Source organism: Brassica napus, chromosome C4 (genome assembly GCF_020379485.1).
Source record: "Brassica napus cultivar Da-Ae chromosome C4, Da-Ae, whole genome shotgun sequence".
In the NCBI taxonomy this organism is placed as follows: Eukaryota; Viridiplantae; Streptophyta; class Magnoliopsida; order Brassicales; family Brassicaceae; genus Brassica; species Brassica napus.
The window spans coordinates 59,929,909-59,942,768 of NC_063447.1; the positions used below are offsets into that span (position 1 = coordinate 59,929,909).

The 12,860-nt window shown below is 32.6% G+C and overlaps 3 protein-coding genes and 1 pseudogene across 3 annotated transcripts; all 4 read left to right on the plus strand.

Annotated features, from left to right (window-relative positions):
* Positions 1-2,799: 2,799 nt before the first annotated feature.
* On the plus strand, positions 2,800-5,150 carry LOC106391576. The gene is made up of 4 exons (XM_013832258.3): positions 2,800-3,248; positions 3,587-3,867; positions 4,469-4,702; positions 4,889-5,150. Exons 1-3 carry the CDS (start codon positions 2,969-2,971, stop codon positions 4,532-4,534), a joined length of 627 nt encoding a protein of 208 aa, XP_013687712.1. The 5' UTR covers positions 2,800-2,968; the 3' UTR covers positions 4,535-4,702; positions 4,889-5,150.
* Positions 5,151-6,001: 851 nt separating this feature from the next.
* On the plus strand, positions 6,002-6,432 carry LOC111215928. The gene is made up of 2 exons (XM_048756088.1): positions 6,002-6,083; positions 6,203-6,432. The coding sequence occupies exons 1-2, from the start codon at positions 6,002-6,004 to the stop codon at positions 6,430-6,432; spliced, it is 312 nt and encodes a 103-aa protein (XP_048612045.1).
* A 1,825-nt stretch (positions 6,433-8,257) lies between these two features.
* Positions 8,258-9,805, plus strand: LOC106394799 (annotated as a pseudogene).
* A 1,091-nt stretch (positions 9,806-10,896) lies between these two features.
* LOC106391586 (protein yippee-like) lies at positions 10,897-12,661 on the plus strand. The gene is made up of 5 exons (XM_013832270.3): positions 10,897-11,251; positions 11,845-11,888; positions 11,990-12,098; positions 12,195-12,250; positions 12,338-12,661. The coding sequence occupies exons 1-5, from the start codon at positions 11,156-11,158 to the stop codon at positions 12,423-12,425; spliced, it is 393 nt and encodes a 130-aa protein (XP_013687724.1). The 5' UTR covers positions 10,897-11,155; the 3' UTR covers positions 12,426-12,661.
* The last annotated feature ends 199 nt before the right edge of the window (positions 12,662-12,860 follow it).

Sequence of the window (12,860 nt, forward strand, 5' to 3'; positions counted from 1 at the left end):
TGAAGATCTCAATCTAACACGAAATAGAATATTATTAGATGGGTTCGGTTTGTTTAGTGTTTACTATTCATTTTTATATATCAAATTCACAGTGTAAACAAAATATAAAATAGAACCTTGAGATACGTTCGGCCAATATAAAGTGGCATGTGGTCACATGGTTAAAATCGGTCGGTTCCTCCATTCCCGTTTATATTTGTGTTAACGAGTCTTGGTTCATTACATTCGGCGGGAGGGGATGGGCATGGCGTGGACTTAACTTTATTTTATCAAGGATGACTTCTAGAAAACGATAGTCATTTTGTGATAATTCTAAAGTATTCGACTCCATTTTGGCTCTATTAGTTACAAATGAAAACAAGGACAGATTATGAAACATTCACAACTATTTGAGATTTTTCTATGCTTCACGCTTTTTTTTTAGGTATTACCGTTATTATACGGCGGCTATAATTTGAACATTACGAACACTTCAAAACAATATTTATGTCATTTTCATACCAAAAAAAATATATTTATGTCATAGTCAACTTGGAAAATCACCAGTCAATTACTCAAAGACCAGGAAGTTTCTCTCAGAATTTTGTCTAGAACATCTCGGTTTCTAGTTATTTAGGATGTTTTACGTTTTCCTAACGTATGTTTTGGAAGGTTTTTGTTATCAGAAATTTCAACAATGTTTTTTTTCAAAAAAACTAGGTGTTTTCCTGCCCCATGTGCAGTGATAAATTTTTTAAAAGTTAAATTATATTTAAAATGAAATTTATTAATATTATATATTTTATTATTTTTGACTAATATTTAATATAAAGTTGATTATTTAAGCATAAATATAAGAAAAAATAATTTTTTTTATTTTAAATTACATTTAATAATATATATGTAATATATTTAAAATTCAAATCTTGGATAAATTTTTTATCTATTTATTTTGGTTAAATGTATTAAATCAACTTGTATAAAATTACTAAAAAATCATATAGATTAAAAATTATAACTAAACAATATTTATAAAATTTGTATATATCTAAAAGAAACTAATGAAATTACGATTAACAATTTGTTAAATTTTTTAAAAAGATGTAGACAATTTTGAAAATATTAGTAATAAAAACTGTATAATTATAAAAATACAATTAAATAATGTATTTCTAAATTTATAATGCATATTTCAATATATTTATTTTAGTGATGATTTATGAATTATTACCATATTTTAAGAAGTTTAACAAAAATATAAATCAACATTAAATGTAATGTAGTTATTGTCATATTCTATAAAGTTTACCAAAAATATATGTCAGTAATAAATGTGATTGTCCATGTCATATTAACTATAAGTCATGTCATCATCATTTTTTTTTGTAAAAATGATCGTAGAAAGGACATGTGGCAAAATCACTTCGTAAATATAGTCCAGGGGATTCAGCACACTAAGTCTTAAAATCGTATTTTAATGTAAACAAAAAGGGAAAAGTGAATTTATAGGAAATATGAAAAGCTGATAGTTTAGATCTACAGAATCTAAAATTACATGATAACTTTTGAATTTTAAGGAAAAAACTCTTAATATATAATTTCATAATATTGTGTATATTTTACAAAGTTTACCATATAGTTTCATAATTATAACACTATAATTGATATGTCAATCGTAATCAATTCATCTCGTTTCACCCAGACTACCTTCTAGTGGATATGATCTATCTTAAAAAAATAACATCAAGTTTGTATAAAGAGATAGTGTTACAAAAAAAAAGTTTGTATAAAGAGACATAGAAAGAAAAATGACAAATGACAATCAAGTTGATTTAAATATAGAGACATATAGAAATCAACATACTCCAATATACTATATTCACTTTTGTTAGGGATAGGCAAAATATCTATAAATTTTGATCCGGTTCCTTATACGTTTCAGTTGGAACCAAAAAAATTTGGATATCCAGAACTTTATGAAGCAAATCAAATACCAATATGAAATATCTGTAAGAAACGAAACAAATCATAAATACTAAGATTTTTAATAACGGATATCTGATTTGATCCATTATATTTATATATATATATATATATGTACATATATATTTTATTTACTAAATTTATTTTATTAGTTACTATAATTTTAAAAAGTAAATAATTTTTTTGTAATAAAATATTATTATTTTTGATTTATTTTTAATTATATAGATTGAATCGGATATCCGGTCAAAAATCTAAAATTTTCTAGATATCCGAAACACCGAATATCCGGATGGATACGAAACGATTAGATCAGATAATTGATTATTCTGACGAAATGGATTGAATCAAAAATACCTCCAAAAACTCAGATAATCAATTTGTCCCCACTATTTTTGGTTTTGAAAAAATCATTGTTTCTTGCTTTATACTTTAAATATTCCAGTGATTAATCATTTGCAAAAAGAAAACTGATTAAACATTTGGTGTAAAAAAATCATCCCACAAATAAATAAAAAATCTGACACAAAAATCTTAGGATTGATCACAATTACCTTCACTTAGCTTCGTTGTCTTTTTTTTTTTAATGGTATTATGATTCTGATATGTATGTATATATTAACAAAAAAATATAAGTGAATTAAAGACGCGTTAATAGAATAAAAAGCTCAAATTTTGTTTTTTGTCAAATAAAAAAAAGTTCAAATAACAATGATTGATATATAGAAAAAATATGAACAAGCTAATCCAATAATTCTATATTCATTTTTGTTTTGCCAGCAATTATATATTCATTATTCCAAAGTCCAACGAGAAAATCACTAATTCTATAAATGAACAACATACCAGTAGTTATCTGAGCATCATCATCCTCCTCGTCATCATCGCTTTGTATCGTCCACCTTTTTAAAACCCCCTCAACAATCTCTCTGAACACCTTCTCTCTATTACACTCAAAAACAAATCCTCTCTCTGTCTCTGTATCTCTGTAATCTTCTGATTCGATATGGGTTTTAGCAAAGAAGAGATCAGCAAAAGCAGAAGGTTCTGGTCTTCTCTATGGAGAGGCATCAAAACTGTATTCGTTTTGTTCACAATGTTCGTCTCTTTTCTCCTCGTCTCTGCTCCGATCTTCCTCGCCGTAGCAGACGCTCTCCTCCCTTCCGCCCTCCTCCACCGCCTCTCTGCGCCGGCGAACCTCTCTTCTCATCTCACCAACTACGATTTCCGCCACTCCCTCATCGATATTCCACTGATCTCCATCGTTAGATCCGCCGTTATACTCTGTAAGTAAAAAAAATTCAAACTTTACAAGAGCCTATGACTCTGCATCAAGAGTACTCTGTTTCTGAATTGCATACTCTGTTTCACACATTGAAAAATGCTTGCTCTGTTCCTGAACAATTGTAAAGATTCAAACTTTACAAGAGCCCATGACTCTCTGAATCAACAATGCTCTGTTTCTGAATTGCATACTCTGTTTCACACATTGCTATGTTCCTAACAATAGTAAAGATTCAAACTTTGCAAGAGCCCATGGCTCTAAATCAAAAGTGCTCTGTTCCTGAACTGCATACTCTGTTTCACACATTAACAAAATTTTGCTTTTCTTTTCTTGGCACAGGCGTTTACGGGCTTTGCGATGGACCCAAGTTATCAAGGGGTCCATATCTAATGATAACAATGATCTGCTCTGTTTCTTCTCTAATCTACGTCTCGTTAAAAGCTGCGTTCGTGTTCGGCGAGCCGGCGAACGGAGACGGCGGAGGTAGTTACTTCAAAGCGGCGGAAGTTGCTCTGTTTCTCTGCTCCTCTGTTTTAGCCATCGGTCATATAGTTGTGGCGTATAGAACAAGTTGTAGAGAGAGAAGAAAGCTTCTCGTCTTCAAGATCGACATCGAAGCTGTAAGTCTACTCACTCTTCTTCTTCCTCGCCATTACATAAATTTATTATTTTAATTTAATTTTTTATTTATTACACTGAAAGATAGTGTAGGGCCAATGAGACCAAGTTGCATTGTTTTCAAATCTAGTATGAGTTGTTGTTTTTAGATTTTAACCTGCACAAAGATATGAATCCTTGTCAGACTGGGTCAGAAATAGTTTTAGCATGTGGATGACTGGATGTTATAGTCAATGTTTGATACATGACTCGAGGATCTAGATTCTTTTCAACTTGTTTGGTTGGGAGAAGATTTGAATTTTAACTTGCATTTAAATCACAAACAAAAGAAAACAAAATTGAAGTTGTATTAAGACTTTCTTGTAATATAGGTTAGAATCTCATGTGGAAACCGTGTACCATGCAATGTATAAACCTAATTTTCTTCGTCCTTTTCAAGATTTTAAATGATTTAATCCGACATAACACGTCACGCCTCACGCATGCTACATGATGTGTTCTCATAGAGACCAAATCTCAAATCTCCTTTTGCATAAAAAATACTCAAAATAGAACAATTAAAATTTGATAAGGCTGATGTGTTTGATTAATCCATTTTTTCAGGTTTCAGCATGTAAAAACGTGTACCCGAGATATCAAAAGATCCTTCAACAAGAGAGACTCAAATAGCGACGTATTTCAAGAGACTCGAATACTTGTTGTAAATACATGCACCCATGACGTAACCTTGTATGAACGTGTATATAAATATAAAAGATACGTATACGACGTATGAATGGAGCTTCTTCTTCTGCCTTTCGGTGTTGACCCATCAACTCCTTAGCTTTTAAGTTTCAGGTAACTTACCCAAATCTCATCCTCTTTTTAATTTCTCGATTACGTAATATACGTATATTCTTTTATTTTGGATAAAAATGATTTCTGTTAGGTTTATTTGTTAGGAACTTTTAGTATTGTTAGTTGCAGAGCCCAGTTGAGAGCCATTTTGCTAATAATGTTGTCTTTCTTTTTTCCTGTTAACAGAACGATCCAAAGGGCAAAAGATAGTCTGTAAAGGCGGGAGGAACGGATAGTGGGGCGTATATCACCTAATAAGAATTATACATATTTTAATGCAAGACAACTCCGTTGAATTGGCAGTTGTTAGCTTTGATATTAGATTAGTTAGTGAGATTTGTATATAATATAGTTTTGTTTGTTTTGTAATAGCCTAGAGTTAAAAAAAAAAAAAATACCTAGAGTTCATCAATGAGAAAAGATGCCCAAGGCATTTAAAAAAAAAATTCTCTCCGTTTTGTATATATTTTATGAATTTTGTTTTAATATGTGCGTTGTAGTTGTAAGTAAGCAAGCATTTTCGACCAAAAAGTAAGTAAGCATTAGAACAAATGTGTTGTGAATGCCGTTATGCGTCATCAACACTTCTTATATAATCGTAAAGCAACCATTTTAAGATCATATACTTATCTTGTATACCCAAGATATTTGCATTATTGATATAAGATACATGATACATCAATCTATTTAATTAATAAGTGAAAGAAAGTCTTCGTGAAAACTGTTCATTGATATTCCTGCTTCCTTGTCATGTTTCTACCTTCCTCCTGTAACCTTGTTGCAAACTCTACGAAGTTGTGGTATAAATATAAGGGGGAAAAGTGCCTTTTACAACCCAAACAATCTCGTTCGTGCGTAATACTACCTGAACTATTGAATAGGACGGAATACAACCCCAACTGCATATTTATTTAAATTTCCTACCCCAATTTTCATATGTGACCTCGTTTCCTCCCTTGACGAAAATCCCGTTAGTCTACTGTTATCCCAAGCCGAGACGTGAGCCGTAATAACTTAAATAATAACTAAACGACATAGTTTTGTCTCTCAACACAAAACGACGTAGTTTTGTATCTGGGGTTAAAATTAGGTTTTACTTCTTCTTCTCCATCGTTATTACTCTGGTTTCTCCATTCTCTTGCCAAATCATAAATCCTGTAATCTTAAAACGAAGAAAGCATCTGTGTTTCTCAAGATTTGTCTTCACTCTCATCTTATTTCTTCAGACTATTTTCGACAATATGAAACAATAGAAATTAAATTTCCTGGAACTCTTTTGAAATTTGATTTAGCTTTTCAATGGGTGATCGAGTAAGAGGCTTCCCGAAGAGGTGTAGATGTGGAGAGGCTGTTGTATGCTTGCCCTTTTGGGAGAGAAGGGGTAAGTTAAATTAAAAATTAAAAACATGTATTATGTATGAAAGTAGATAACTCAGCTTCAACGTTTTTTACAGGATTGGTATCATACTTTTAAGTGGACTGATATCTCAATGCTGGAAGAGATTGAAGACTTGATTGAGAAAGTGGAAAATATTGAAGGAACATCAGCCACTTTGCAAAAGGGTTTCAACGCTTGCGAAAATGAGCTTGAGAATTTGGCTTTGGAAACTCGTGTGTGTGAGACTGTGGTTGAAAAAGAAATTGGAGACTGTAAGATGCAGCTGCGCAGCTTGAAGAACATTGTTGTTGTTGCTATGTTCATTGTGGTCTTCTTGAAGTTTATATTTTGAGTTTAGTTATGCTTGTTGTCGCAATGGTATTTAGTTTAAGCTAATGTATGTTATTGTAGCTAATCTATGTTCTATTAGTTGTAGTAGACTTATGTATGTTCTTGTAGTTGAAGTTAAGACTGATGTATGTTCTTGTTTTTATGGTAATGTGAGTTCTTGTAAGTTCATGTCTACAAAAATGATCCTACAAAGAACATAACTTGAAATTCAACATGCATTTGTTCAACATTCTTTTGGAAACATAAGTAAATAATATTTGGAAAATAGTTTACGAACTCCACAACTGACTCAAACAGACATTCATTAAGAAAAAACAAAGACAAAAAACTGACTGAAAAGTACCACCAAAAGCCGAAAGAAACTCCAACAAAGCTCCACCAAAAACCGACTGAGAAGCTCAATCAAAGCTCAACTATAAACCTTACAACATTCACACACTCGCTTGAGTTCTAGACACTTTAATCTTCAAGACTCATGATTTGGCCAGAGAATGAAGAAGCAAGAATAATAACGATGGAGAAGAAGTAAAATATAATTTTAATTCCAACTACAAAACTACGTCGTTTTGTGTTGAGAGATAAAAACTATGTCGTTTTGGTTACTATTTCAGTCACTACGGCTCACGTCTCGGCTTGAGATAACAGTATACAGTATACGGGATTTTCGTCAAGGGAGGAAACGAGGTTACATATGAAAGTTGGGGTAGAAAATTTAAATAAATATGTAGTTGGAATTGTATTCCGCCCTATTCAATAGTTCAGGTAGTATTACGCACGAACGAGATTGTTTGGGTTGTACGAACGAGATTGTTTGGGTTGTAAAAGGCACTTTTCCCAAATATATGGAGGGTAGTCCTCGATTGTCAAGGTAGTCAACTAATGGGCTTTTCATAAATGGGCTTTAAAGAGTGAGAGAACTTCATCCGGGACCAAAATCTTTCCTTTTTTGTGAAATCGACAAAAAGGATCATTAGAAACAACAAAAGGAAACAAATCAGAGAAAAACCTTAAATGGAGACACCAACCATTTGGACCAAAGATAAAAAAAATGTATAGTCAAAGAAAACAGAGACACCACAAAAGAATAAGGTGAAGAGACAGACCAATCACATGAGATAGCTCTGGGATAAGGCTTCTTACAAGTTACATCTACCACCAGTGCACCACACATCTATACTATTAAAGCAGGATCCTATTGTCATAATTACCTTAGGGGCATGTTTCCTTCACTAACATTGCATGTTTCATTAAGGGCAATTAAGTAATATTAATAACAAATCTATATTGGGTCATTATTTTTGGATCCAGCCCAAATCAAATCTCTCTTGGGCCATTTGGGCCTATTAAAAAATCAGATTCAATTTTTCACCTTTTTTTTTCCTTTGGACCATTGAGTCCAAGTTCAAATAATTTTTTTTCAACTATTCTTAATTATTATTTTTTTCTTTTCTTAATATAATTTAAGCATTCATAAAAATAATTGAATTTTTTTATTGAAAAGTATAAATCTTTATTAAAAGTATATAATTTTTTAATTAAAATATTAACCCCATAATAAAATTAATTTATCAGAGTTATACCAACTTAATTCATTAAAAAAATAAAGTTTAATTTTTTTAACATAAATAGTCATTTAAACATAAATAGTCATTTAAAATGAAATACGATAAATAAAGATAAAATTTTTAAGTCTTTTATAAAATAAAATACAAATGTATGAAAATGTATGAAAATGTGACATTTACTAAATATTTGTCAATTGAAAAAAAAAACAAAAATAAATCCGCGCTTTGAAAGCGCGGGTCAAAATCTAGTTAAACGTTATTATTCCTTCTTAAATCTAAAATATCACATGTTATAACATTTCATCAGTCACTAAGCAGAAAGAATCACACCGACACATTCAAATGGCTACAACCACTGCAGCAGCAACCTCTGGTATCTTTGGGATCAGGATTCAAGATCCAAGACCCGGAACCGGTAGAGTCCAAGCCCGGTTTGGGTTTAGTTTCGGAAAAATGAAACCCGCTCCACCGCCTAAGAAATCAAGGCAGGTCCAAGACGACGATGACCGACTAGTATAGTTCCCTGGCGCAAACCCGCGGAATGGCTAGACGGATCAATAATTAATGGAGACCGTGGCTTCGACCGGTTCGGTTTAGGTAAACCGGCTGAGTATCTTCAGTTCGATTTCGACGGGCTTGACCAAAACCTAGCTAAGAACGTGGCGGTGACGTCATTGGGATCATTCAGGACTCGTGGGAGATCCAACCGACGCCGTTTCAGCCATACACCGAAGTTTTTGGGATCCAACGGTTCAGAGAATGCGAGCTGATACATGGAAGGTGGGCCATGCTTGGCACTCTTGGCGCTATTGCCGTTGAAGGTCTTACCGGAATCGCCTGGCAAGACGCCGGAAAGGTACGTTCATTTACAACGTCACTGATATACTTGTTCACGTGTCAGTCATGGAACTATAATACAATTTTTTTGTAAGAAAACGAGAACGTTTTGCATGATTGACAAGAGTTATTAAAATTCTGATGCAGCTCAAACTGTCCGAACGAGGCATATGTGGATTTAGGTTCAGTTTTTCGGTTTGGTTTGGTTAGGTTGGTTTTAATCTACATCAGTCGTCTACTTTTGGTTCAGTCATTCGATTTTGGATATATAACGAGGTATAATAAAATAGAAAATTAAATAATTAATGTTTAGTTAATACGATATAATTTATTAGATTCCAATGCAATTTATTTGTTAAAATATAAATATTAATAAGTATTTGGTATATTAAGTTTACTCGGTTTTTGTTCCTCTACCGTTCGGTTTTAATGAATTTTGGTTTGGTTCGATTTCTTGTTGCCACCTATACTAGGTGGAATTGGTGGAAGGTTCATCCTACTTGGGACAACCATTGCCATTTTCCTTGACGACGTTGATATGGATCGAGGTGTTAGTGATGGGGTACATCGAGTTCCAACGTAACGCTGAGCTGGATCCAGAGAAACGTATTTACCCGGGTGGGTCTTTTGACCCGTTGGGACTAGGGTCTGACCCAGAGAAGTTGGATACCTTGAAGCTGGCGGAGATAAAACATTCTCGTCTCGCTATGGTCGCGTTTCTCATCTTTGGACTTCAGGCGGCCATTACTGGCAAAGGCCCCATCAGTTTCCTTGCAACCCTAACAATTAGCGAGCCTTTATATCTTTGGGTTATAGAAGTAATTTAAAATCGTAAAATGTATGTTTATCATAGAGGCTGTGATATACTCGATTGACCGAGTAAAATTTAAACAAATTTGTGTATGGTTTTGGTGTTGTTAAAATTGGAATATCATATATCCATAATCCATGCATGGCATATCGTTCTCTGTTGATTAAGATGTGATCGATGATACAGTTGCGTTGCATGTTATTATAAGGAAACTAGAGATGTTTCATGTTTGAAAATATGCTTTCAAAAAAGCTCTAACTATGTTGAAGATGGTAATTATTCATTCACATACTGTAAAGATATAATTCACCGTGGACGTTCAACATTTTAGAAAATATTATCAATCGATATATTGTATTCGATTAATCTGAAAATACGAATAGTGGCTCATTATTATATTGACTTTTTAAAAGTTACAAATCCTCCTTTGTCATATTCTTCAGAAGATATGATATTTTTCTTGGTAATTAAATAATAGTATAAAGGAGGCGAATATTTTTCTTGGCAATACGTCACGTAAACGCAAAGAGGGGTCAAAAGTAAAGAAGAGAAAGAGCGAAGGTGTTGGTCTCGTTTTTTCCGAGACTAAGACCATGATTAACACGGGGTTCTTAGAATGGTGTTTTTATCGAAAGTTAAGAAACTGTTTCTTAACTTTTAAATAAAAAAGTTAAGAACCGATTCTTAAAATCCTTATTTAAGAACCGGTTCTTAGTTTTTTTAGTTAAAAGTTAAGAAACAGATTCTTAACTTCCGCTAAAAACTCTATCCTAAGAACTCCGGGTTAATCATGCTCTAATACGGTTTAATTTTGCATGATACAAATAGTACCAAAGTTTAAAATCATCTCATAATAGCTTACATGTACACAAAACGAGATTATATGTTACTTTTGCAACACTAGCTTGTTGTAAGTTGTAACTAATGAAATGCAAACCAATATAACCTAGTGGTAACGGTAAGAGTTAGGTTGGGGCAAAATGTAAATCCGTCAATAATTTTAAATTTGATTTTTATTGGGAACAAAATTATTGTTGTTTGGCCAGATGAAAGTGAAACCATATCTTAGGTTTGTCTAGAAAATCAGGGAACATGGTTATTGCCTATACATTCTTAGGTTTTAAAATAAAAACTAATAAAATGAAACTATAATTTCAAGAAATCTACAAAAATAAATAGACAAGGGCATAAATAAAGTGTAATAATTATGGCGTATAAACCAGTAAAATAAACGAATAGAAACGAATATAGAAAATGCAGTTGGTGAAGAGTACACGTTGTTCCACTTTTCTGGACTGAAGAAGAAAAAGAGAATATTAAAAAAGTGAATAATTGAGAGCAGACGTTATACCTTCCCCATCCACATTTCTTGCTAACTACACAACAAACAATACATCAATTCTGCCAGATAACGTTTTGAGATTTTGTCTAAAGCTAAAAGAACAATTTAAAGGTATTTCTTGTTAAGATCGAAAACTCTGTTTTGCAGTTTTTGAGTTTTTGAATCAAAGATGGGGAGGTTGTTTGTGGTTCATCTTGAAGGGAAGATCTATAGCTGCAAACACTGCAAGACTCATCTTGCTTTATATGAAGACATCATCTCCAAGGTTTTGTCTCTTTTCCACCTCTTGCAATCTCTCTGTTTTGTCTTTTTATTATTTCTTGTTTTTATTATTATTCTGAATTTGTGGTTTATCAGTTTTTTATTGCTCTGCATGCTCCTTGATTTGTAGAGGATAATCAGTGATAGATGATTCTGTAGAAGAGATGTGGCTGTGTGTTAATTAGATTCAGTTATGTGAGAAATAGTTAATTCATCTTTAATGTTATTGCTGTTAATTTGATCATCCTATGAAGAAGATTATATATTAAGTCACTCTAAGCCTTTGATTTTTTTTTTGAAACACAAGCCTTTGATTTTTTTGGATGGCTACATTGTTGAACTTTTGGTTCTATACTTGTCATCAATTCAAATCATAGTTTTGAACATTGAGCTCCCCTATAGCTGATCTGAGAGAAGCAATCATCTGAAAAACAGATTTGTATCTTTGATACCTTTGTGGTCTAAAGAATGAATACTTTCTGGTTCTTGAGAATAACAAAGTATCAGTTGAAGCCACTAACTAAGCTCTCACTGATTCTTCATTTGTTGTTTTCTTTAGCTAATGTGTTTGTATGTGGGTGTGTGTTTCTTGTTCAGTCTTTTCACTGTAAGCATGGAAAAGCTTATCTTTTCAACAAAGTGTAAGTTTTCTAATTTCTAAAGTACCTAAAGATTATATCAAATGATGATGATCCAGTACTCCTAATATTGGGATGGTATTTCTGATGATGATCTGGTTTAGTTCCAATGTTACAATTGGAGAAACAGAAGACAGAATGATGATGACAGGAAAACATACAGTGGCTGACATTTTCTGTGTCTCATGTGGATCAATAGTTGGTTGGAGATACGTAAGCAAGAACATATGATATTGTAAAAGAAACCTATCCATGTTCGATTCTTTTGGTGTGGTTATAACTTTCTTTGGTTGTGTATTGTGTTACCAGGAGACTGCTCATGAGAAAAGCCAGAAGTACAAAGAAGGAAAGTCAGTTCTTGAAAGGTTATATTTTCAACACTCTTCGGGACTTCAACAACTTCAAGAACATGATAGTTTCTTGTATGATAATCTAGAAAATTGTTGTGACAGATTTAAGATATCGGGTCCTGATGGAAGCAACTACTGGGTGAGTAGCCATGGAAGGCATATAGGTGGAAGTGATGCAGATGATTCTTGAAGTCATCTCTCTATCCTTCTGATTTGACATCCATTGTAAATGTAAATTCTTCAACCTCCACTCCAACTTGCTCTTATAAGACCAACAAAAGAGTTTTCTTCTCTTACCCACATTATTATCTGAAATATCCCTCAGTAAATAAACTCTGATTCTGTGTAATGATCATGCTTCATCATACCTATGCTTCTTATTCGTATTGCTATAATAAATTATATAAATTTCGAATTTTTATTTTACTATAAACCACCAAGATAGAGCCAAAGGGGCTTTAGATGGATATGGTAAAATTCACATCGCCTTGGAAATAACTGAAATGCTAATACATCAATGATCTCGCAATAAAAAGCTTGAAAATTTTGTTTATGAAAGAATGAATATCTTTTCATAATTGTAAAATATTATAAAAAGTGATAATACCTCTTTGAAGTTTTTTTT

Excerpts from the sequence above, each read along its gene's own strand:
- LOC106391576 (XM_013832258.3), top strand. The coding sequence starts at position 2,969 with ATGGGTTTTAGCAAAGAAGAGATCAGCAAAAGCAGAAGGTTCTGGTCT. Across the intron at positions 3,249-3,586 it reads TAGATCCGCCGTTATACTCT|GCGTTTACGGGCTTTGCGAT; the intron begins GTAAGTAAAAAA and ends TTCTTGGCACAG. Across the intron at positions 3,868-4,468 it reads TCAAGATCGACATCGAAGCT|GTTTCAGCATGTAAAAACGT; the intron begins GTAAGTCTACTC and ends CCATTTTTTCAG.
- LOC111215928 (XM_048756088.1), top strand. The coding sequence starts at position 6,002 with ATGGGTGATCGAGTAAGAGGCTTCCCGAAGAGGTGTAGATGTGGAGAG. Across the intron at positions 6,084-6,202 it reads GCCCTTTTGGGAGAGAAGGG|AGATTGAAGACTTGATTGAG; the intron begins GTAAGTTAAATT and ends CAATGCTGGAAG.
- LOC106391586 (XM_013832270.3), top strand. The coding sequence starts at position 11,156 with ATGGGGAGGTTGTTTGTGGTTCATCTTGAAGGGAAGATCTATAGCTGC. Across the intron at positions 11,889-11,989 it reads GCTTATCTTTTCAACAAAGT|TTCCAATGTTACAATTGGAG; the intron begins GTAAGTTTTCTA and ends GATCTGGTTTAG. Across the intron at positions 12,251-12,337 it reads GGAAAGTCAGTTCTTGAAAG|ATTTAAGATATCGGGTCCTG; the intron begins GTTATATTTTCA and ends TTGTTGTGACAG.